The sequence below is a fragment of the Gorilla gorilla genome, chromosome 2 (genome assembly GCF_029281585.2).
Source record: "Gorilla gorilla gorilla isolate KB3781 chromosome 2, NHGRI_mGorGor1-v2.1_pri, whole genome shotgun sequence".
NCBI lineage: Eukaryota > Metazoa > Chordata > Mammalia > Primates > Hominidae > Gorilla > Gorilla gorilla.
The window spans coordinates 65,542,406-65,567,631 of record NC_086017.1 but is presented as its reverse complement, the minus strand read 5'-3'; the positions used below and the strand labels follow the sequence as shown (position 1 = coordinate 65,567,631).

General features: G+C 41.6%; 1 protein-coding gene across 6 annotated transcripts in view; it reads left to right on the top strand.

Annotated features, from left to right (window-relative positions):
- ERC2 (ELKS/RAB6-interacting/CAST family member 2) overlaps nt 1-25,226 on the top strand; it is a 971,230-nt gene that overhangs the window by 768,425 nt on the left and 177,579 nt on the right. For all 6 annotated transcript variants that reach the window (XM_055383002.2, XM_055383001.2, XM_055383000.2 and 3 more), the window contains one exon: nt 9,644-9,778. In XM_055383002.2, the coding sequence (XP_055238977.2) occupies nt 9,644-9,778 (135 nt within the window). The remainder of the gene's footprint in view (nt 1-9,643; nt 9,779-25,226) is intronic.

The following is a 25,226-nucleotide window of genomic DNA, read 5'->3' as shown; positions in this document are numbered from 1 at the left end:
GCCTATTGGCCAATTCTGTTAGGCGATACCCCAAGGCTGTTTTGCCCATTCATTAGTTAGGGAGCTGTTTTGATGATGCCAGTTCTCCCTAAACCAGTGATTATAAATATTTGTTGAATTATGAATGGAATGAAAATGTTGTCTTCACTTGTCAGCACAATTCAAGAGTCTGAATCTCAATACCTGCAAACACTGTTTGTCTTTCCTCTCTCCTTCCTTTCTTTTTCTCTCTTCTCTTGTCTTCTCTTCCCTCTCTTCTCCTTACCTCTCCTCTTCTCTCTCTCTCCTCTTTCTCTTCCCTCCCTCACTCTCTCCCTCCTTTCTTCCTTCCTTTATTTCTTCCCAGTCTCCTTCATTCTCTCCCACCTTTCTTCTTCCACTCCTCCCTTTATTTATTATTTATTTATTTATTTATTTATTTATTTATTTATTTTTGTCTTTTTACCTTTGGGTTAAAAAATTAGGATTTTATTTGGAGTTCACTTTCTAAAGAAACTCCTAACAGACCATGCACAGAATGCTTCCACACTGTAGTAGAAGAGTCTGGAGTTTTTTTCAGAGACCCTCTATTGACTTTCTGAGTTGAAACAGTTTAGACTCCACATAAAATATGTGTTGTTTACCCAGGCTCTTCATGCTCTGCATACTGTTACAGTCCTTGAAGAGCTTGTCAGTGACAAGTAAGATAAATGAATGAAGAGGACTTTACAAGTGTTTAAAAGCTAAGTATAGCATGTGCTGCCCACGACTTAATTAAACAGACCTGCGCTTAACTAAGTAACTTTGTGGTGGAAACATCTAGGGCCTTTCCCTTCCCCCAGACTCTGCCACTAGCAATGGTGCTCAGGATGTTAGAAATTCCTTGGTTGTCTGCAGTTGCTAATGTGTTAGCCTAGCTGTTAGCTGTCTCATTGGTTGAAGCATTAAAAGCTAGTGTGGACTGTGCATAATGACTTCTGAATTTATATTAGGGGATGGTCAGTAACATGGACTTCTTTGGGGCTCCATTAAGATTTTCTAATGTGTCTGAGTTCCATCGTTTTCAGAGGGAATTTTAAAATCAAAAGTGAGCTGCTTTTCTTTAAAGCTATGATTGGAGTGGGTGATCAGAGCCCATTCCCAGGTAGTCTTGATTTGTTTATGAAGGGGCTGGTCCTTAAGGATCTGAGCAGTGGGATGCACTGGTTACAAAGGAGGCTGCACAGTCAGAGCCTCAGATCTACCAGTTATTTGAGCTCTGATTAGTTGCTTAATCCCTAAGCCTCATCTTCTTCATCTGTAAAGTGGGAGTAATAAGAAGCTTCTACCAAGGCAAATATTCAGGGCATGTGCAACTGCATCACTCTTGGTTCTCATGGGTTTCTGCGTCTGTCATAGCAGCTATTAAAGATTTTAAATACAATCCCCACCCCTGCCTGCATCGCAGGGTTGATGTCAGACTGACTTAATGAGATGATGCCAACACAGTGTTGTTTGCACAGCAAGGGCCAAGCAGGCATTGGTTATTATTTTTTATGTTAACAGGAGGCTCCATCTCACAATGTCAGTTAGGATCCTAACATTATGAGCAGAGCACATAGAACTCTTTCTTTATAAATAATCCTTCCTCGTGGGCTGCACTGGCTGACAGTAGAACAGGGGAGATGATGCTTCTGGCTACAATCATTGTCCATAACCCTTCAGGGGATTCCCCAGGTTCCCAAGGTGGCAGCAGAAAGCAATGATTTTTTTGAGACAAGATCTCATTCTGTTGCCTAGGCTGGAGTGCATTGGCATGATCACAGCCCATTGCAGCCTCAACCTTCTGTGCTCAGGTGATCCTCCCACTTCAGCCTCCCAAGTAGCTGGGACTACAGGCATACACCACCACACTTAGCTTATTTTTTGTATTTTGTTTTTGTAGACGTGGGGTTTCACTATGTTGCCCAAGCTGGTTTCTAACTCCTGAGCTCAAGCCACCCGGCTGCCTCTGCCTCTGAAAGTGCTGAGATTTCAGGCATGAGCCACTGCGCCTGGCCACAGAAAGCAACTTAGCAACATAATTTCCCTCCCCTGATTTTAGCAGGAAAAAAGAAAAGAAAAACTGCACAAAATATGCAATAGGAGCAGTAGATCAGCTTCTGTCTATCTATCTATGGTGTTTGGTTTATGCTGAAGACATTCTTCCCTCTCTTGCCCATTTTATAGATATAAGAAATGAGACTCAAGGAATCCTGATTCAGTCTGAGTCTCAATATGAATGTTTGGCCGAAACTGAATTAGTGCTAGGCAGGTGTTACTTCCCTAAGGAAGGTGAGAGTTCTGTCACGCTAAGTGATGAGAACTCTCAAGAAGTATCCATGGAAAAGAGCCTGGGAGTCACAGGCGTGTTAGTCCTGTGCAAAAATTAAGTGCAGGCTTGTTAATTATTCAACTATGATTAGGGTTTTAGCTGAGATTCTTGCAAAAACAGACCCCAAGCTGGGTGAGGTAGCTCACGCCTGTAATTCCAGTGCTTTGGGAGGCTGAGGTGGGTGGATCACCTGAGGTCAGGAGTTCAAGACCAGCCTGGCTGACATGGTGAAACCCTATCTCTACTAAAAATACAAAAAAAAAAAAAAAATAGCTGGGAGTGGTGGAAGGCACCTGGAATCCCAGCTACTCTGGAGGCTGAGGTGGGATAATCACTTGAACCCGGGAAGTAGAGGTTGCAGTGAGCCGAGATTGCACCACTGCACTCCAGCCTGGGTGACAGGCGAGACTCTGTCTCAAAAAAACAAACAACAACAAAAACAAAAAAAAACAGAAACAAACAAAACAGATCCCAAGACAAGCTTTTACTGCAGGTAGTTTATTTGAGAAGTGATCTCCAGAAACATGATGAGAGAATGGGGCGGGGATACAGGGAAGGGAAAAGGCCAACAAAGGGTGCATCAATGGGCAGTTTTCTGCTATAGTCAACCAGGGCTCCCACTGCTAAGGACCTAGTGAAAGATTCTGGAGCACACTGTAGGGTTGTCCACTGAGGGGCCAGGATGCTGACTATTTATGTACCATCTCCTTCCCTCACAGATTTAGAGTTGTTTCAGGGGCATGAGCTCCCTAACACTTCCCATCTGCCCCATTCCCTGGCCAAGTGTGCACCCGTGGCCAAAGCAAGACCTCAAGCAGAGGAAGATGCACGGGATCCTGGTGGGAAGACAGCAGCACATCCAGGACTGTCCATCCAAGCTGCAGATAAGATATGGTGTGGAACAAGAGAATGTAGGAGGGACCCTGACATTCTCTGCAACAATTAAAAATAAAATAAAATAAAATAAAATAAAAGTGCTTAATGAGTAGGTATAAAAACACCAGCCAAACCTTCATGATGATCTACTAAATTTCTGTCTGTAAATAGGGACCGAGAGAGAGAGCCACCTTTAACAAAGTTGGGAGGGAGAGTCCGACCAGTGTTCTGTTCTGCTATAGAGGAGGGGCAGGAAGGATGGATCAGCTGAATGAGTTTGGGGAGATCAGACCAGTGCTCAGGGAAGGACTGATGCTATAGCAGTGGATTGTGTAGATATCTGTAAACACACAGATGCCAAGAGCCTGGCCCATTTTCCCAGAGATGTTACAGTGTGACATGGGTGAGTATATGGCTGTGACTCTGTCTTAAATTCCTTCCAAATGCCACAGGTTGATGTTATTTTGAAAAATAAGGTGGTGAATTTTCATCTCACATACATTTCCTGCTCTTTCCACATCCAGTAAAGGAATGAAGGAAGCCTGCACACATACACACACTTGCATATCTCACATTTGGTGTTCTAGTTCCCCTCATTGACCTGCTTTCCTCTCAAGGTGATTAGAGGGCCACTTTACTGTGCGATCTCCCCAGTGTACTCTCCTTATACCTATAGCCAAGCCAACTTTCAAATCTTAACTCAAGGGGCATTTGACCCATGGAGCCTTATTTGATGCCTCTGCCCTCAGCTGGAGGGGATCTCTGTTGCCTCTGAACATCCATTTAAACCATACCCTTCTCTCCTCCTCCTCTTCTTATACAGTTTTATAGTCAGGCTTCTATTTCCTCATGTCCTATTCATCTTTGCCTCACCCCTGCACCTGGAGTGGACCTTACCCTTCATGACACTGCTGTAGGACTCTGGAGTCAGACATCTGGGTTTGAGTTCTGTTCTTCTACTCACTAGCTGAATAGTTATGGGCTTAGTTTCCTCATCTGTAAAAGAGGGCCCCAAGAATAGCCATCTCAGGAGTGAGGATTCAGCAGGAGAATGCTGGCCAAACACTTAGCCTGGCACATAATTATTCTTGGCATCATTGCAGTTGCAGATGTTCAGTAAGTGTTGAGTGAATTTCAGTGCAGTGTCCACAGTAGAAGCCTTTACATCATTTATTCTTACATACTCCCAGAAAGTTCCCCAATGCGGCACATTCCTTTAATAGCTTCTGCATCCTCTAGCTTCATTTTGTCCTCCAACTGTGACCTGAGCGCTGCAACTTAGATTCTACTCGATTATGATTCATTGCTATGTGAGTCTAGTGGATGGTCAGGAAATCTCTCCTCTCCTGGCTATCCCGTTCTTGTCTGGTTTCCTCATCTTTTACTTGGAGACAAGAGCTGTTCACCTTGCTCTGATTAGGTGGAAACAAGACAGTAGAAGAGTTCCTGAACATTTAGGATTTCCCTAGTGGGAAACAGGGACAGAAAAGAAAGCCTGATAGAATAAAACAGTAATTGCTATTGTACAGTATTATCTCCATATCCCATAGCAACAGATCTTATTATATTTTTTCTATTTAAACCATATTCATGAAGGTTTTATTGTTAACTTGATCCAGATGACTGATCAAAGCAAAGTTTGTTATTGCCACCTTACTAAAATATTTTTAAAAGCAGTTTTAATACAATGTGTTTATCACTACATATTGCCATTAGGCTATTGAGTCTATTACTAGTCGATCAAGGATTTTCATTTTGTTTCAAGAGCTCCTTGGATAAACTCTTCAGAAATGTCAAAAGAGTTGGAGTATCTGGCACCTTTTCACAGATGGTGCTCATCAGATATTTTAGTTAATGGATAAAGTTTCAGTTTTCCATGTTTGACTTTTGGCACTAACAGAGGTTTTCTAAAGGCTCCTGCTCCCCCAAACGCTAGGGGATAGTAAGAAATGAAACTAATAACACCCCAACACCCTTTATTCTTAGTGAGGTAAGTAATCAGGGAGGTGGTAGAGTATTGCACTGGGTCCAATTAGCTAAGGAATGGCATATTTCTTGAAGAAGACCAATTCGACTTGCCTAACAGCTCCAAAGCTATGCACATACTCTTCCTTCACCACTCCCAAGAATTACAACAAACAAAAACAAATAAACAGGAGAAGTTAAACTGCCACTTCAAAAGTTAAATACTCAACTGGCTCATTCTAGACTCCCATCTTCCCTCTTATCTGTTCCACAGTAGCCTGTGTGCCCTCTCCATCCATCCATTTTTACACTCATATACTTTGACACACTTTTACTTACAGCTAAGACATGAGACTCTGCACTAGATGGAGACTACAAGGGCAATCCACACATAATATTTCCCTCAAGAGATTTTCAACCTAGTGGTGGAGAAAGCCAAGTGAACCTGCAGTTAGTTACCATTGGTTCAGATAAGTTCTGTGATGGCAGAGACCCAGGGGGGTGGCTACAGGATTCTGCTGAAAGCAGTGGAAGAGGCGGGCTTAGGAAAGTTGTCTCTGGAGATGGTGGCATTGAAGCTAAGACCAGAGAACTAATGGGTATAACTCAGGTTTAAGGGGTAGAGCATGAAGAGCAGGACCGAGAGAGAGAGGAGCATGTCCCAAGGCTGGGACAAGGAGATCGGGAGGTGTAACTCTGGAAGTAACTAGCAGTCACCTAGCAAGAGATGCCTAAGCATGTCAAAGACCCAGGCTGTTTTCCTGAGTGTGGCGGGAGCCTCCCAAGAACTTGAATCCAGGGAGGAACAGAAATCTGATGTCACTCTGGCTATGGAATGTGTTCAATGGGAGGTGAGAGTGCGGCAGGAGAGCTGTTAGGAGGCGATGGCCCCAGAGAAATAAGGTGGCGCCTTGAAGAAAGAGGAAGTAGAAAATGAAATCTGATTAGATTTGTCTCCACAGTCATGACGTAATATAGTAAAAAGAGTATAACACAGTTAGCCAAAGGCAAAGGTGTCTGGTCAGCAGTTTGGTAGACACTGCAAAGGAAATAAAAATGGGCCTCAGTGAATCGCTAAATGAGTCCCTGAGTTCCCAAGTGCTATGCTGTGGAAAGCAATCCCTCTCCAACTCTATATTAGTTTTCCTGGGTTTTTTAGTTTTGCCTGCCCAGAAGATTTGCTGCTTCAGGCTTTTCAGTGGGCACCTCAAGCATCTGAGGCTACAGGGCTGTGGACCATTATGTATGGGATCACCTGGTAAGTTGGCCTAGAGTTATTTGAACAAACAGTATCCCTGTCCAATCCTTGTTACAAATTTCTGTAGTTTTTCTTTCATTGACTGTTAGGGAGTGTTATTTGTGACTTCCTGTCCTTCCAGACCCTTGTCTATTGTATAATTGGGTGGGGATGAAGCTAGATAGTGCAGACTTAAAAAAATATATATTTAAAAGAGATCCATTTTAAATTTGACAATTAAAGGATCAAGATTGGTCAAACTGTTTTTATAGGAGAGAACACCAGCAACTAGCCGGTAAGAAATCGGTCACAGTTTAGGGGATATGTTACAAGCAAGATAAATAAAAACGGTCTAGAGTATCAGACCAAACTCTCATTTTTCATCTTTGTTTCACACTCTTCTCTTCCAGCCCAGACTAATCAAAAGAAGCCTCTTCCGCTCACAATTGCTCTGTGTACATTTCCCCCAGATCTGGTATTCACATGAACAACGTGGTTTATTTATATTTCAGCACCAAATTGGAAAGATGACATCATTCATTTACAGTCTTTATCCCATGACATGCCTACTCTCCAACACCTCATTTTAGCAGACACATTTAGGACTGCATATAGCATCTTGTTTAGCTTGTACATTCTTTTATGGGATACAGTTCAAAGGTAGGGAACTTTAGGCTTGTTGCTGGTAAGAAAATAATCTCATAAAATCACAGGAGCTTCCCCAAAGGATGAGGATATTACGATGTTTACAATAGCAGAATTATTATTTGTTCATTTAGGCTCCATCCTTCATTCTTGAGCGAGTCCCTTCCTTCTTGCCCACAGCAGATCTTACAGCTCCCCTCAGGCTCTCAGAATTCTATTTAGAAGAAACAATTCCAGATTTATTAGTTCATGAGTTCAAAAGTACAGGATCCTGACAATACTGGAATTTTAGGTGTGAACGCCGAATTTCAGAATCTCATGTGCAATGGCAGGCTGGCTGAGGGGAATCTCAGTACTTAGTCTGCAGCAGCTCCACTGACCTGCTCTTTCTCACAAGGCATAACTTGCCCATTGGGTCTTCTGACACTTTAAGTGGACAAGTGAAGGATGGAAATGCTCTCAGCTGCCAGAGGTTGCCTGGGATTTTTTATTTAATTTTAAGTGGCTCTTTCCCTCTATTTTTATTGTTTTTATTCATATAGACAGCTTTTTTTAACATTCACTTTGGGGCCTTTCAAATATTGTACACATTTTTTAAAATGGAGTGAGTAAATCATAAGACATCCTCTGGCAGATAGAATTGGGATGTGAGGTGTTTCCAAAACTTAACAGAATCAAAGCATTTTATGGGAAAGTTCTTTCTACCTGTTTAGCTGTTTGCCTTTTCTGCTAGCAGCAAGACAAGGAAAAAAGCCTAGAGATTGAGAATTGGATGACCCAGAAAATCTCCATGTTCTATGTCAAGAAAGAGACTCTTGGGGCTGAAATCTACACCTTACTTTTCTAGCTGCCAAATGAGGATAGTAATAATTGCTCCTGGGAAAGTATTGAGAATAAGTTAGATTGTATGTGAAAAATACTATTAAGAATGCACAATGTTAGGCCCAGACTTTTCTTTATTGTCAGTGTATTATTTATATTACATAATAAAACTCCAACTTGTTGGAGGCTCTGCCAACCACTGACTTCTGGCTCTCTGAAAGTATTGTTGGTTCATTGTCATCTTGAGCCACCAGTGGGATTGTTATGGCAACTCATGAAATGTCCTCAACTCTCCGTGACCTTTCCTGCTGAAAACAAACATGTAGCTTGTCTCTAGGATGGCAGCATCCCTCAAAATCATGGCCCCTTCATTCTTTTGGTCACTCATTACAGCAGCATATATTATATATCTACATCTGCTAGGCCCTATGCGAGATTCTAGGGAGAGGCAGATGAAAGAAATAGCTTCAAGGTCTACAGACATACGGACGGCTAAATCTGTGGTTATAGAGCCATGGTACGCAGGAGGCACGTGTCACCCAGCCTCAAGGACAGGGTGAGGAAAAGGCTCCTAGATTAAATAGTTTGAGTTAGCCAGACATAGAAGTTAAAGGTGAAGAAAGGGGGCTAGGGAGGCATTGCAAGCAAAGGAAACAGCACATACAAAGGAGGAAAAATGTCTTACAGCAAACAACAGCAGCAGTAACTATAGTAATGACAGCATTTGACTTTCATTGCCAGTTACTGGACTGACACTTGAAGTCCATCATATCATTTGCTCCTAGCAGCAACCCCAAGGAAAGAGGCACTATTCCTCTCATTTTAGAGTTGAGGAAATTAAGGTTTATAAACAGTTTACTCTCTTAAGTTCACATAACCAGCAAAGAGGTGGAGCCAGGACTTGAATCCAGGCAGGTCTATCCTCAAACCCTCATTTCCTGACTTTCTGAGCTGGATAATTTTGTCTGCTTTTTTTCCTGTGGACTTTAGGCATTTTTCTAGATTCTGAGAGCCTGTCAGGCCAACTCATCACTGGTCCATTTCTTGCCCTGCATAATAAAGCAGTACACTTCTATCGCATTGGGGGTTTAACCATGACTCCAAGTTGCCTCATGTGACAGGCATCGTGGATTGTAAATTAGAGTGGTCAGTTCTTTTCCCATTGACTTTGTACCTTTTGCTCAGTTCCCTCAAGGAACAAAATCAGTTAAAATGTCCATAGAGAGCCATTTCCCAAGAAGTCATCATAGCAGTAAACCATCTCCATCAGTATTTTTGCATTTGGCAGCGTTCGAGTGGATTTTTCTGCCTTGTCTTGTGAGACCATTGTTTATCTGTAGTTCTGTTTCCACCCAGCCCTTCCCATCTTTCCATACAGGACTTCCATCTCCAGCTTGCTCTAGAGTGTTGGTCTAGAGTCTCAGTCATAATTGTTGCAATTGCAAGCTCACCTTGGATCTCTGTGATTGCTTGATAATGTAAAGCAAAGCACCTTAGAGTGTGTCCATTTTTTCCCTTTTAAATCACAAGAAGGAAGTACATTAACATTTACAGATGTAACATAATAGCTTTAAGGATGTGACAAAGCTTTTTTCACCAAAGTTAATGTCATGGTGCTTTCTTTATTAAGTTTCAACTTGACTAACAGTGAAAATTCCTGAATTAGGAACAAAGGGATCCCTATAGGTCCCGTAATTATGCCCTGAATCTCTTTGACTGATCTTCTGGCTCCTGATGGAATCTTCCTTGGTTTTTATTCTGCACAGACCCAGAACAGAATGAAGTTGATGGCAGACAACTATGATGAGGACCATCACCATTACCACCACCACCACCATCACCACCACCATCGATCTCCTGGGAGGTCGCAACATTCCAATCACAGGCCCTCTCCGGACCAGGTCAGTTTCATCGCTGCTTACCTCCAAGACCCCTTTTACCCTTTAGATATTTTAAGATAAAATAAATAATCCTCAAGAAATAATAAACATCATAAAGTGATACGTTCTTTGAACTGAAACTAATAGCTTTGGTATTTATTTCCATCAGTCAAGGAATCTAAATGTTTTTCTTTCTCCTTCCTCTTTAAGGTTTTGTCTTTTCTTGTTTATGTTATGCATTTTCTTTCCTCCCCTCCTTTCTTCTTTCATAGATATGTAGTCTATTGCTGGCTTGGTATCTCATGGCGGGTTACTTTGGAATGTCTCTTTCAGAGTTTTAAGAGAAAGCACTTTGTTTCCGTGAGCTTGGCAACCAGAGAAGCCTTGAGTTCGCTGACCACTTTCCTAGAAAATTCTTTAGTGATGCAAATTAATGGTGGGGTAAAACAACAAGGAGAGAAATCCGTTTTGCCTGCGTTTTAGCCAGTGAAGTCAAGGAGTCTGGTTTATTTGATTTGGACCCTATCTCCTCCCTTGACTAAGTAATGCATGTGAAAAGGTGGATTGACAAAAACAAAAACCGCCTGTGGTTTTACAGCAATATTTACATTCACCCACCAAATGCAAAAACTGTTTACAGTGTTTAGTATTAAAACTCTTGAAGGTGAATTTTATGGAAATTAGGAAATTAAATGCAAACTAGCAGGATAATATAGTCAATATGAGCAATATTTCTTACTTTGTTGTACTAAGATTCCTGCCTCCCCCTGCCCCCGTTTTTGGTGATCCTAGTGTAACTGATACATTTCCATAGATGGGAGCAATAGGAAACAAAATAGAACCATCTGGATAAGTATGCACTCCTTTGGATATGGCAGGGTGAGGGGTTGTCAGAATTACCTGTGTGAAGAGGCAGTTTAATTGTTTGCTGGGGGAGGAGGTACTGTGATGCTCCTAAAACTTTTCACGTGGCTCTGTTTCCTTTTCACCTCCTGTTGCTAGCATCCCAAAGAAGTTAAGATTTGAAGTTTCCAAGATGTTTTACCTGGAGTACAAGTCCTGGGGGAGCTGTTTATATAGAACACAGCATTAGAAGTTCTCCTGGGAGCTGTGCAGTGAGGCAGCCAGCACCAGGAGGCTCCCCAGCCCCTGAGCTTGACCTGACCTTTGTACCTGGAAGCTTTTGCCCTCAGAGACCCCAACATTGCTGAAGCTGTTCACACAGAAAACAATCTAGATTTCCGAAGCCAAGTACAGACAGGGCATGATTTCATGTTTTAGCTCCCAAAATATTGCTCTTGATTTGGAGATCTGAAATGTGGAGAGAGGTGTCAATTTCATATCATTATCTTGTATGTCTGTGTTTTGGTTTTGTTTTGGTTTTATTTATTCAATTATCACCCTTCACCATCACCACCACCACCACTACCACCTCCCCACCTCTGCCTGCCCCAGTAGACCTGGCATCCTGCTAACTAAACCAACTCGTTCTCATTCCTGGTCCCTGCCTTTTTCTCCTTGGCATTCTCCCAGTTAGGGTGAGTATGAGGTTTTATTGGTGGGAGCCTGCAGTCCCCACTTTGGCCATTCATTCTGAGCCACACATGCTAGAAGACCATCCTGAGTTCCCCCACTCAAACCCCAACAGAGAGAGAAAAACAGAGAGTACCACAAGAGTAGAAAGAAGGATTTGGAGCCAAGTCAGGGGAGTAGGTCATCCAGGGACCTGCTGAGATAACAAACCAGCTTGTCTCATCACAGAGACACATATACTCATATGTTCTACTGGGAATGAGGCACTGGAGCACATCTATCTGCCTTGTGAATGATATTTCTTACAAAAGCTAGGCTCCTGCTACTTTTCCAGAGAGGTGTAGTCACAAACTAGGGTGTCTTGTCCACTTGACTGACTCTTATGTTTGTCCACTGACACTAGAGTTTGTCATAGGGTGGTGTCCTTCCCAGAAGAGTTAGCATTCCTTGAAGAGTGTCTGGCTAAGCCATGTTGTTGAGACCTTTGGCACATGTTTCTCACTGCTACTGTTAGGAAGATGGTGATGGTCTTTCACTTTCACATCCACCATCTCAGTGAACACTCTAAGCAACCCATGGACATAGAGGCAGTTAACCTCATCGCCTTCTCCAGATGAGAAATCTGGGGCCCGGGAAGTGGGTGAATAGGCTGGAATCCTGTTCCGAGTTCCTAACCTAATTCCATGGCAGCCACTATGTGGCACTTGGGGAAGAGCATGATGGACAGAACCCCTGTCTTCAAGGCATTTGCTGTCTAGTCCTAGAATAAGAATCCAGGTCGTCTGATGTCTTGTTCAATTCTTTTCTGGTTCATGTCAATCAGAACAAGGCAGATAAAAGGTAGCTCCAACTTAATTAGGGGCCCATACCTTAGAAACTTATTCTGCAGTGGGGTTCACTGTGAAGGTAAAATACCCTTGACCACAAGGGTATTTTTGTGGTTTCAAATTGAAGTCATCAAGTCAGTAAGGCTCCTTTGCTAGACTTTTTTAATTAGAGAAGGAGAGATTAAGCAAGGAACCCTAGTGTGAGAGTAGGTTGGCACCAGTGCTGGAGATGGCTGTATCTCCTGAGCTGGATGCCCCTTTTGACTGGGCATCCCAGGTCTAGTGGAATGATACCTTGTCCTATACTGGAGATTTGAGATTTGGTAACCAATAACTAATATATCAGTATATATACTGTTATAAATCTAAGTCCCAGAATAAAGTCGTTATCAATGGATAATAGTTATCAATAGTTATCTTTCCCAATTGATTACAAACCCTACACTTAATTGTGTAGACCACATACACTAATACATACAGGGTACATATGAGTATATGTTTCTTCTTAGGAGAAAAATGACAGCCATATGAAAGCATGAGAGTCCTAATAATGGGGTGATGTGGATGAGATTTTAACTAAATGTTCATAATGTACATAATGTTAGCTGACCTGACTTAAAGGGGAAAGGTCTCTTTCAGGGATTCCTGCTTCCCTTTCTGTGAATCTTCCAGCCCTGGCCTTCCTATGGCCTTAAAGGCTTGACCAACAATGACTTATGGAAGAAGGGCTACAAAATGTTGATATTGCCTCTTGAGCTTTATTAAGAGATCAGAACACATGAAAATGGAGAAATATGAAAAATCAGTTGCCTTGTTACTTTTCCAGAAAAACTCATTTTTCCTTAGGTAATTCAATTACGTAAGTATTGCCAGGTACTTACAGAATTATATTCTTTTTCCATTTCTTCCATGTTTCTTTCTCCTTCACTATGATTTTTCTTGCTCCTTAAGAGAAACTGAATCCAAGTATTATAAGTCTAGACTAGCATTTCCCAAAGTAACTTTTATAACATTAGTCCCATGAGGAAAGCCTTGAAACAAAGATTCTCTGGGCAAAGAATTTTGTGAAAATGCTCCATATTATAACTCTATCTTCGAGCGTCCTGGGGCAATTAGCAGATCAAAGGATCTAAAAAGTCATATAGGAAAGAAAGCTCCCCAATTTAATTTAATCCAGTATTTCCCAGACTTATTTGATTGTAGATTTCTTTTTTCTTTCAAGTAACATCTGTGCTCTGAGAAATATTGTTCTCAGAGTATCAGGTGAAAAAAGAGACTACCCATTTTATAACATGACTGATCCAGTTTCCAGCAGTATTTTTTATCAGAAGGTGGGATTTTCCGGCAGCTTCTTGCTTTGCACAACAGAAAATGAAAGTGCCTCTTCCATTCATTTCCTGGGATACCTTCTTAAAGGCAATAACATCTGAGAATGAGTGATCCCACCAATAACCCAGTAGATCTAAACTAAGGGAGTCATTAAGATTGAGGACCCAGGATATCAAGAATAGTCATAAATACACAGCCCTTGAGGGATTACTGAGGGGGTGGGAAGATTTGGAGAAGATGTAAGAGAAGTCAGTGCAGTGTGGCAGCTCAAGAATCTAGCCCCCTACCTGAGAGAGAAGCATTTAATAGCTGGTGGGCTGTGACACCCAGGATGGTCACAGCCATTGAATATGTCCAAGTAGAATATCTAGACAAATCCCAATAATGACTTGGGAAATCCTTCAAAGCAAGAAGTGGCCATGGGGGCAGACAACAAATATTTCCCATGACACAAGCTGCTGGTGTGTTTTGAGAAACAATAAAGTCCAAAGAGTAAATGAAACATGCTGGAGACACATTAGAGATTTTTCTTAGGTTACCAAGATTGATTTCACAAAGCCAAGTAGAAATTCAGCTTTTCCTAAATGTTCTCTGTATCTGTTGTCATCAGTCTCATCTGTCATTTTCTTTAAATAGCATCTCCTTCTCTGCCTTAAAACATATCAGTGATACCAAGTCTTTCTACTTTCCTTTTTCTAGGCATCATACAAGTTTTACTGTCCCAGTAAAAGTCATATTTTATTAAGCTCATTCCAGCGGCTCCCAGGTATAGACTAACCTGGTGAATAAGAAAAGCACAGCATCAGCATGAGGTCCACACTCCAGCCAACTTAAAATGCCAGGCACCATGCAGGCTACCCTTTGTGCATCTAGGACTCACATTTCTCTTCCTGGGTCTTGGGTTGGGTGTTAGGTCTTCAAGGACCCTGATCTCACTGCTTGTTTGTGCAAAATGTACTTCTATGTGTTAAAGCACTTGCTGCTCTGATTCTAGTTGGGAAGGGCCTAAATGGAAAAGAACCTAAATATTTTGGGGCTGGAAACCTCAGAACAGGTGGCCACTTTTGAAAGCCCAAGAGAAAACTCTTCTCTCCTCTTCCTCCTTCATTGAATGCAAATACTCGCTCAGAGGTGTCGGAGAGCTCAAGGGATTTTGACCACCTTTGAAACTTTCTGATAGTATTTAAATTTTAAATTTCACATTTTACTTACAGAAAACCAACTTCTAAATGAGGGCTATGAGTTTAGGAGCATGGAGACATGATACTTATGTGATCAATTACAGAAAAATTTGGTTGAATTTCACATTTTATATTCAGATTCTTTGTCCCATGTTCACACATGTCTGGCCCTTACGAGGTACTCTGTAAATGTCTGTTGAATGAACTGCTCCCATAGTAGCTTCGGGAAATAGGAAGGGCAGATGGAAGTATCCCCATTGCATAAATAAAGAAACTCAGAGGTTGTTAATGATCCAGAGTCACAAAACTGAAAGCCAACAGGCCCCAGATGAAATCCTGAGTCTCTGAGTACTATACATTGGTGGGAAACCCGTTGGATACATCTATGCAACCACGTATATTTATGATTGCACAACTATGATGGATCCTCTTATTCTTGAGTGCAAATGTGCTTTTTCCCTTTCCCATGGAATTGTAGTAAATTTTATCCTATTTTGTTTATTTTCCAAAATTGAATTAAATGTCATCTTTGCCGGGCGCAGTGACTCACACCTGTAATCCCAACACATTGGGAGGCTGAGGCAGTCAGATCACCTGATGTCAGGAGTTCGAGACCAGCCTGGCCAATGTGCTGAAACCCCATCTCTACTAAAAATACAAAAATTAGCCGGGTGTGGTGGTGAGTGCCTGTAATCCCAGCTATTTGGGAGGCTGAGGCAGGAGAATCACTTGAACCTGGGAGGTGGAGGTTGCAGTGAGCTGAGATCGCGCCATTGCACTCCAGCCTGGGCAACAAGAGTGAAACTTCGTCTCAAAAAAAAAAAAGAAGAAAAAATATGTAATCTCATCCATTCTCTTTCCATTTGCCCCAGCTTTCACTGTCTTTATTTCCATTCTTCTGTTTTGTGAGTTTATTCCTTCCATTTCCCCCCATTTTACCTGTTCCCTTTTACTCTTCTCTATTCCTGCTGTCCCTGTGCCAATTGCAAACTCTCCTGCTTCTATGGAATCACCAGAATGAGATCCTCAAGTAGTGGAGAGACTGGCCCGGAGAGGGAGGGGAACTACTCTGGGTCACAGAGGGTTCTTGGCAGTGGATTGCCAAGACTCACATTCCCTTGCTCACTCTCCCCTGAGCCTCTGAACATGCGAGGATCTGGAGCAAACCATGTCCCCAGAGCAAAACAGAGGATGCTTTATTCTGCTAAGGGCTGCTGTCAGATCAGCCAGGGTGCTAGGGGTACTTTCAGAGAGTGACTTTTCTGTGGTAGAAGCTAGGTTTTCCCTTTTGCATTCTGAACTTTAAGGTGTCTGTCCATTCTATGGATCTTGTCCTAGGAAATTGATTGCCCTAATCCTAAATATTATCCACTCTACTTGGTAATTTCCAGAATCTGTCTGTGGATATAAATAGTAATCCTTGGTGCTTTCTCTGCTGCTCCTGGTGACTGTGTGGTCCCAGCATGTGTTGGCTCTCAGCCAAAGTGCGTGTTCATACCATTGGACATATTTCAGAGCATTGAATGTTCACTTCCATTTTCTGCTGAAAATTCCCATAGAATTCTACTTGGGACACATGTTGTTTTGCCATAAGCCATCAAATTTCTTGGTTACTAAAGAACCCATGCCTAGATTTGGCCTTCTCTTCAAACTCTGGTCACAGAACTGATACACAGATTGTATTTTAAGATACAGTAAAATGATCCCAGTGACCTAATTTATAATGGTTGATAGGAATCTGCTTTTCCTTTCTGTGTTTGGATTCTGGATTCTTGCATATAGGCAGATGCTTACAGTACTGAACCTATACTCTGCTTCAGAGAGGCTGCAGCACTCACTGCCTTGGTTTTGAGATTTCTGGTCCCTAAATATGTCCCTTCTCCCCTCTTTCTACAGGCAAAAGAGCCATAAGGTAGAGCTGGCTCAGAAAAGAAAAGCAGGGCTTTTGCTCTCTCACCCTCCTACCTCTGTCCATTCTGCATACACCTGAGCCTTGGGTACTGCTCTCAGGTAGAATTAGTCAGCATCCTATAAGAGCATTCCTTAAAGAGGGGAATTTCCAGCCATCCCTGCAATTATGTCCTCATCGATGTTGTGGCTGGAGGCAGGTGACAGCTCCAGGCCCATGTGTTTCCTGGCCCTAGATCTTTTTTCATAAAACCCACCTGCTTTTGTCCTCCTTCTGCATTTTATGCTTAGTCCACAAGAAGTTGGTGGGGCCTCACAGTTCAACAGAAGAATGAAGCAGTCACAGCAGCCCCTCCTGGGGCACCAGCTCGAGGCCGTGGGATCCCCTACTCCCACTGAGCCCCTCTCTGTGAATGCAGGGCCAGCTTTTGTGATTGATGCTCTGCTTCCCTTGCACTTTCACCAACAGATTAGTCAAAGTGCAGCCCTTTGAACTCTGACAGACAGGCAAGGGGTCCAACCTGCTCTGTTGCCCCCAGAAGACGAATTCTGTATATAGAGTTGTTATTCCTAGCTTTTGCTTAGGGAGGAATAAAAAGAATTTATTTTATTTTATGTTTTGAGGTTAAATGAATGTGGGATAAATGTATACATAGCATCCTGTGTGTATATATGTATGTATTGCTCTATGTCAGATGAACTGACGACTTTTCCACATATGGAAGAATTTCACAAGATCATGTTTAGCTAGAAACTTCTCTCCCTAACTTCCTCTGAGTGCATGTTTGAATATACGTTATATATACATATATATGTATGTGTGCACATAAATATATCTTCATGTTTCCTCCACTGAAGAAAAATTAACACCGTATATCAGGGCTTACTAAAGTATAGTTATGGGACATACAAAAAACCAGGAATCTTTAGTTCCCCATGATAGTAACCTGATAAGAAAAGTTACGTGTTTTAGGCTTTTAATATCAGTTTCCAACCAAGCTAGTATGTCTAAAGCTTGCCCAGATAAGAGACAGTATATATATATATATATATATATTTTTTTTTTTTTTTTTTTTTTTTTGCATTGCAAATCTAATGTCATGGCCCACTTCTTGGAAGGAGCCTTGAGTTTTGTTTCATGTGGGGATGAAGCCTTCAAATTCAACAACCCATGAAGAAACCTCTTATTGGTGCTGATGTGTATTGCATAGGAGAAGGGTTCAGAAGTTTTGACCGTTGCCACTCCTGGGCCAGTCCTTTCAGAACTGTAGCCAAGGATATCCTGGCATGCATTTTGAAATAGCTCTTGAGAGCCACTTGCGTCTTTCCCAATACTTCTTTTCTCACAAGTAGATTGGAGGATACTGTGTTTAGCAGGTTAAGAAATAGAAAGATATCACAGATGTCTCTTTTTTCTTTATCCCTCAGAGACTACTAAAAATCCCCAAAACTACTAGAAAGTGAGCCAGACGGCATATGTGATTTCCCACCATTGGGAAATAAAAGGGGCAGTTTATTTGTTTGCTTGTTTTTAAGAGCAGAAGCTGTAGAGTAACCCTGCGGTGGCTCTCTGTGAGGCCACAGGTAAAGAAGGAAATGGGGACAAATGTCTGAACTGTTGTTGTGGGAGGTATTTAACTGCCTCCTTCCTCTACCAGCAGTTACATGCTCACCCAACCATTAAGAGCTACAGGAGAGGAAGGGAGGCGGAGTTACGCAGCAGTTGGGAAGCTGGCTTTGCAGATGAGCAGGTTATTGTCAAAGCCCTTTAATCTGGGTGTGATGTTAATTCCCTGCATGTAAGCACATGAGGGCATGATTTAATAAGCCCTGCCAGGTAGGGTCTTCACTGAGTATGGGAAAAATGCAGAGCTGCTTAATGCATCAGGATCCTCCTGTTAGAAAAGGATTTTTCCTTAAAGGAGGTTTGAGCCTACTGAAGATTTCATTCAGTCTTATGCTATTTGGGGTAGAGTGTTTTTTTTTTTTCTTTTACTGATTTGTCTAGGTTTTACACCTTGTTTGCAGTATTAGGATTACATTAAGAGATTTGTTGCAGTATCCTTTGAGTCAACAGGGGTTTTTCAGACATAGCCTGCACTCTCCAGCTTACGGATGCAATGCATCTTGGCAACGTTGGAGGGTTGATTTCTTTTCAACTTGCTGCTTTAATCCAGTCGCATTTGTCTAAGAGGCAGCACTTTAGCTCCCCCATTGAGAGGGGGTGGCCAACCTTGAAATGTCGGGAAGCAGGGAAATCCATTTTATATTGCTAAACACCATTGCCTCTCTTTTTTTCTACAACTGATGTAATAGGGATCATGTTTGACTTACAACACTCCAGGCACTTGCAGCACTCCAAAGATAAGGGACCAGCAGAGGAAAGGGAGTAGGAAACATCCTTTAAACATACCCTGCACACACTCACAAAGTCTGTTATTGCAGGAAACCACCTTACAGACCAATAGCATTTTAAAAATTTGGATTTGGGCATCCATCTATTAATGATCTTAATAATGTCAATTTTGAACAGCCCAGAGACTCTAAAATATTTAAGAATCATTTTGTACCCCATCAGATCCTTTTTAGACACACCATTTTGCCCTCAGCTTTAGTGTAATATCAAATAATTTGTTTTACTAGTAATCAATTATTAATGCTACCAACAGGGATGATATGTCTAGTTATATTGGTCTAAGTCTGTAGCATCCACAAAGTGGTTTAATTTACATTCTTGCGTTTAATTTGCACAGCAAACCTATGAAGCATCAGGGCCAGGATATGGTAGTCCCATTTTCTTTTCTTTTCTTTTTTTTTTCTTTTTTTCTTTTTTTTTTTTTTTTGAAACGGAGTCTCGCTCTTGTTGCCCAGGCTGGAGTGAGTGCAATGGCGCGATCTCAGCTCACCGCAACCTCCATCTCCCAGGTTCAAGCGATTCTCCTGCCTCAGCCTCCCCTCATTTTCTTTTCTAAGCAGCTGAGGAAATGAAGAGTCAAAAGGAAATTTGACTGCCTACCATGAAGGAGATGGCAGAACCAGAGTCATGTTAAAAACACAATTTTCACTGTGTTTAACAAAGCCAAGTGTTAATGACTGATCGATGAAGGAGCGAAAATAAAGCCTGTCTTCACTCCCACCCTTTTTTATGGTTATCTGGCAATGGTTCCGCTTTTAGCAGATGTTGATTTTAAACTCCCAAACAATATTGTTGGCCGACATAGAGGCTTCGACCATTCTCATCTTCAGCTGGGTATCTGATGTCCTTGAGCTGAGTGAACTGGCACAGTGCACCAAAGACTAGTTTGTCACAGCTACTTTTGCTTGAAAGAAATAGAAAACTAGTTTCTTCAATTTGCCCTATAATGACGATGCAAAAAAAAAAATTGAGGAAGCACTTAAAGATGTTATATTAGAAGTGGAGGAAAAGGCCACCCAAATTTCTATAATGTTCTCGATGGCTTGACAAAGTGGTCTCAGGTGGCTGCCCTGCCTCAGCGTGTCCTAGTGAGGTGAACTTGCTGAGAAGAACCAATCCAGGCTGCGCAGATTCTCCAGTACCTGCCTGTCCCTTGAGAGACACCCCAGTGTGTCTTTTAAAATATGGACATCTCCTACTGTGTTCCCCCTCAGCCAATAAAGTTTCGGTTTCACCACTGGGGTGTAGAAGAATAAACCAGAGATGTGGCTCGTGCGATAGAAGAGGGGAAGAGTCATTCTGAGAAGACACAAGTCAACACAATCTTGGCAATCGTAAGGAACTCTGGGAATCCAGGAAGCGTATTCCTTCAGAGGAATCCAGTCATTCAAAACAGTGAGAACTGAGCCTTCCATAATTACTCATTTAGAAATATCTAAGTTCCCACATCTGAGAATCATGGCACAGTATGAAGGAGGTGAAGGTGCTGCCTTTCCCCTCAGAGATCTTAAAATGTGTTGGGGTGCTGCTGATATGTCCACGTAAATAGCTTCCCTTGCATACGAAGACCCCTTTCTTCCAAGGGCCAGAGGGACCCAACTAAATTGTAGCTTCTAGTTCCAACCAGGGTCTTCAACAGCTTGGAAAGAAGGCAGGACCAAGTTCAACGTACTCTAGAGCTGAGCTAAGCAGAACCAACAAATGCCTTCTGGGGTCAAAGTGAACTCTTCTTTTTGTGGCTTCTCGGCTCATGTGGTGGAGTCAGAAGGGTGTACTTTTGTGGTTAGACAGGCTGGAATTTGACCCTGGCTCCCCAGCTCCTGGCCAGGTGTCCTTTGATGAGCTACCTGACCTCCCTCCCTGAGCCTTCCTTTCCATATCTGCACAAAAAACCTCCTGACACCTGTGTCACCGGGCCTTGGTGAGCCTCAGGGAGGAAACACAGAAGCCGTCAGCACTCTTTCTAACCTGGAGGAGGTGCAAATACATACTGGCTCTTTTCTATCCCAGCTCAGAAATAAGCTAATGCTTATTTTTAAAAGAGCAGGAAGCAGATTTCTGAACCTGGCTAGGACTTTCCTGTTTTGGCGGGGGATCTTACCTGCAAATGGGCCCCAGAGATTATAATAAATACAAGTCATGTAAGAGTTTATAGCCATACCTGACCCCATCACCTGAACAGAGACATTCATCCATGGACTAAGCATTCCAGGAAGCAGGAGAAATAAAAGACAGAATGAATGGTCTCCAGAGGGAAGGTTTGGACTTGACCTTAGCAGAAAACCTACTAGTACCCTGATGAGGCTCGGTGCCCCACATTTGCAGGCTCATGCCTAAGCCTATTGTTTTCCTTTACAGATGTGTCTGTTTTTCCCGGCTCTGGCCAAGCCTGCAGTTGGAAATGCTAACAGGATCTGCTTTGGTTGAACCCAGGCTCGGGGCACATCATAAATTCCACACTGTGATCTTGCTTTCATGACCTGTGCAGCCAAACATTGCAAAGTCCTGGGGCTTGAAGTTTCAGAAGCTTTAGAGAAGCCATGAATGAATTAGGGGTGGAGGCGAGTCTGAAGACTGCCCACACCAGACCTAGTTATAACCAGGATAATCTCCTTGCACCCCTTCCAGCAAGGTAGCCAGGTGGACCTTCCAGGCAGAGACCTTGGCTGAGTTCCCACAAAGGCAGTAGGCTATTTGAAAGTGATACTTCCTTGGTTCTACTTGCTTTCCTTTCTAGGACAGGTGTGAAAGTAAGATCCCCATTAGGAACTTAATTCTTTGATTTCAAGAAAAAAAGCCAGCTATCAACTCAAAGAGAATTTCAGGTGTTTAAAAAAAAACAAAATCCGGTGGTGGCCTCAGGTTTGCCTGCTGGCTATACCTAATACTTCAAAATAGAGACCAATTTAAAGGTTTACACTGGGCCATTTATCATGTCAGATTATAGAGTTTCTTCTCAGAGCCTCTTTGCTGGAGCTAATAAATGCCCCCTCACAGCAACAAGTCTCTTGTCTTGTCAACGATGATTCAGTCCCTTTGCCTTTAGAGCTTGTCATCAACATAGCCGCTGTGAGCAGCCCATCGGTGAGGAATTTTGTTTTATCTCAATATTTACAGAATCCCATTAGGGCGCAGCATCTGGGACTACAGGATTTCCATCAAGACCCCCTTGTCTGTCACGTCATCCCTGGAACTGTAGATGTGTCCTGAGGTTATTTGATAGTTAAACCTCCTCCCCTTCAGAATTTGCTGTGTTTTGTGGTCACTGTGCTCTCTGGGCTTCAGTCCACCTTGGATGTTCCCATCCCCAGATGAACAAAAGCATGCAGATGACTGATGGACTAGAGTCTTTCTTCCCATCCAGATATTTTGGCAACTGGTGGCAGAACAATCACTCACAAAGGACACACAAGGGATCAAACACGGAGCAGCATTCAGAACAGCCACTGCAAAGTAGATTTGGAAACAGAAAAACAAGGAAAGGAAACAGACTCTCCCAGTCCTGATAGATGCATTTTAAAACGCCAAGTATTTCTCAACAACTTAGCATGAAGTTAAGGATCAAGTGATACTTGTCTGTTTCTTATTTTTGGGTCCCCAAATTTACATTTCTGTGCAGTAAGGTTGCAGAACAAATTAATATTTGCATACAGAGATGCAGGCAGCGCAGCAGTGAAACAGCTGCATATGTTTGGAAAGACTTGGAGCTCCCGCACTGATTAGCTCCTGCATTTTTGTTTTTTATTCCCCAAACGGACACTCACTCTGACCCAGATCATTTGGCGATGAGGGTCAATTCATGTTTAAGCTTTGAAGATTAGAGAGACCAGAAAGAGCCACCACTTCTCTATTTTCTTTTAAAAACTTTAAACTTTAAAAAACTAAAAACTTTTAAAAATGCATAATATTCTGAGTTCATGAAAGGAATTTATCCACATTTCTGCCACATTAAATGTTAGCAAAGTTTACGTTGGACTGTCATATTTCTTTACTTTATTCACTAGCATACAAGATGTCGATCTGAACATCTGGTTTTTAATAACCCTCGACATCTGGGAGCCCCTTTTTATTCCTATGGTGGACGAGGAACAGTAGTAGTGATATTGGCAGCGTGTACTTTCAAACTACAACTCCTGTCTGTTTCAATCATAATTAATTACCACTTTTTAATATATTTAATTTGCTAAAAGTGATTTGCATTAGACCACATTTCACTGTTAAGAAAATAGTAGTAGGTTTTGGTGGCAGTGGCTTTTCTTTTTGCTTACTTTCTTCTCTTTTAAAAATTAAAACCTGATAGGAATGGATTTGGAACAAAATGAATGTATATATGATGTTGGGTTTTAAATGTGAAATGAAATAAACTGCTCTGCAAGTTATTTTATAGTTATTTAGGAAGAAGTCGGCAGTGTCCGTAGGCTGTATTTTAGAGAAAGCCTCCTATTTTGCTTTGTGACTTTGGCAAATCATAGCATCCTTCTATGCTTGGAGTTTTTCTACAGCAGCGATTCTCGGGGTCAAGAATCATATGATGAAAGCTAGGGCCTCCATCCAGAGACATATATTTGCACACATACTCAACAACATTCTTCATTGAATTTCAAGGGGTTGCTAGGCTCCTTGAAACCCATTTATGAATGCCCTAGGGTCTCATGGTGTAAACTTTCCTCCTTCATGAAGATGAAAAGGAGCATCAAATTTTCTTTTCTCCAGGGACAGAGAGGAAGTTAAATGAATGTAAAAATACATTTTTCCTAAGTCACATAGGGAAAAGGGAAGTTTCTTGGCAAGAGCAATTATTAGACTGTTTAATAATAAATAAACACAGATAATTTTTACATAAGAAGGCCCAGCTAAAATGATCAATGTGTTTTATTGTTTGCCAGAATATTCCTACCTAAGCTGTCAAGTGAAAATTCATACTGAGTTGTCCAGTTCAGACTCTGTGCAAATCATTCCATTGACTCAAGTCAGTCAGGGATTTGTAACCTTCGTGGGCATGGATCCCTTTGGCAGTATGATGAACTCTCTGGATCTCTTCTCAGAATACTTTTTTCAATGCATAAAATAAAATACATAGAAATACAAAGGAAATAAACTGTATTGGAAGTCAGTTGAAAAATAAATCTTTGAGTAGATAAAAATGACCAGGCCTATTGGCCAGATTAGGTGGAACTGTATGAAACTGCTATTTTTCTAGGTAAAAATGGCCAAATATTGACATTTTCATAGGATTCAAACTAATAGTGTAACAACTTAACCAATAAGGAGTCAAATAATGAGAAAATGTTCCAGGTTATTTTTTTTCTTCCATTCCTGATTTTCAAAACAAGAAGCAAATCATGGCAAAATCTGACTTCACTGGAAACCTATTAAAAGGCACAGCTCTCAAACTATGTGTGACACCAGGGTATGTTTCAATCCTTGCAGTAAACTGTGAGAATTGTTCAAAAAAGGGACTTTGCTTTGGGGATATACGTCTGTCTTCAAAGATTCCATTTCCCTCTATATTAGCCACTTCACTAAGTGAGGAAAGTCACCAGAGCTATTTTTGAAACACTTTTCAACAAGAATTCCAACCAAAGAAGTTTCAGTTTATCCATAATTGAACACAATTTTAAGTTAAGCAAAACTTTCTTTCTATAAGCATTCTACTGAATTGAAAGTTTACCTCTCTTTTCTTTGAAACTTATTTGATTGCAAACGTATAATCATTCCATGCAATTGTATAATCATACCATTGCCAGTGCATCCTCTTTCATGCTGAGAGCAAAATAGAATCTGTCAACTAAGAAGATCGCAGCATGTTTGAGCCTTTGTGGAATAACCAATATGAATTATCGCATGCTGAAAAAGTTTGTTCCACCCAAGTAGATGGAGTTGTGTGTGTGTGTGTGTGTGTGTGTGTGTGTGTGTGTGTGTTTAATTCTTCTTCAGCCTTTATTGATACTTTAAGCTTAAGAGAAATTAAGGGTATTTGATTACTATAATTACTTCTCTGCTTACTTAAAAGGTTTAATCTACTCCTTAGGCATATGCAATTCAGATTGCATGCTTTCCAAAAAAATAATCATCTGCTAATGTAGACTAATTTTAATCTTCTAATCCGATCTTGACACAGACTCAGAGCTGGGTGGGTGGAATGTTTTTGTGTGTGGGTTGCCATAGATACAAAACTCGGTTATGTATTTGACAAGTCGGTGATGTGGAATTTAAGTTACTATGGATTTTTTTCCTCAGTCTTGAAGATTAAAAAACAAAGTGAAGATTAGTGT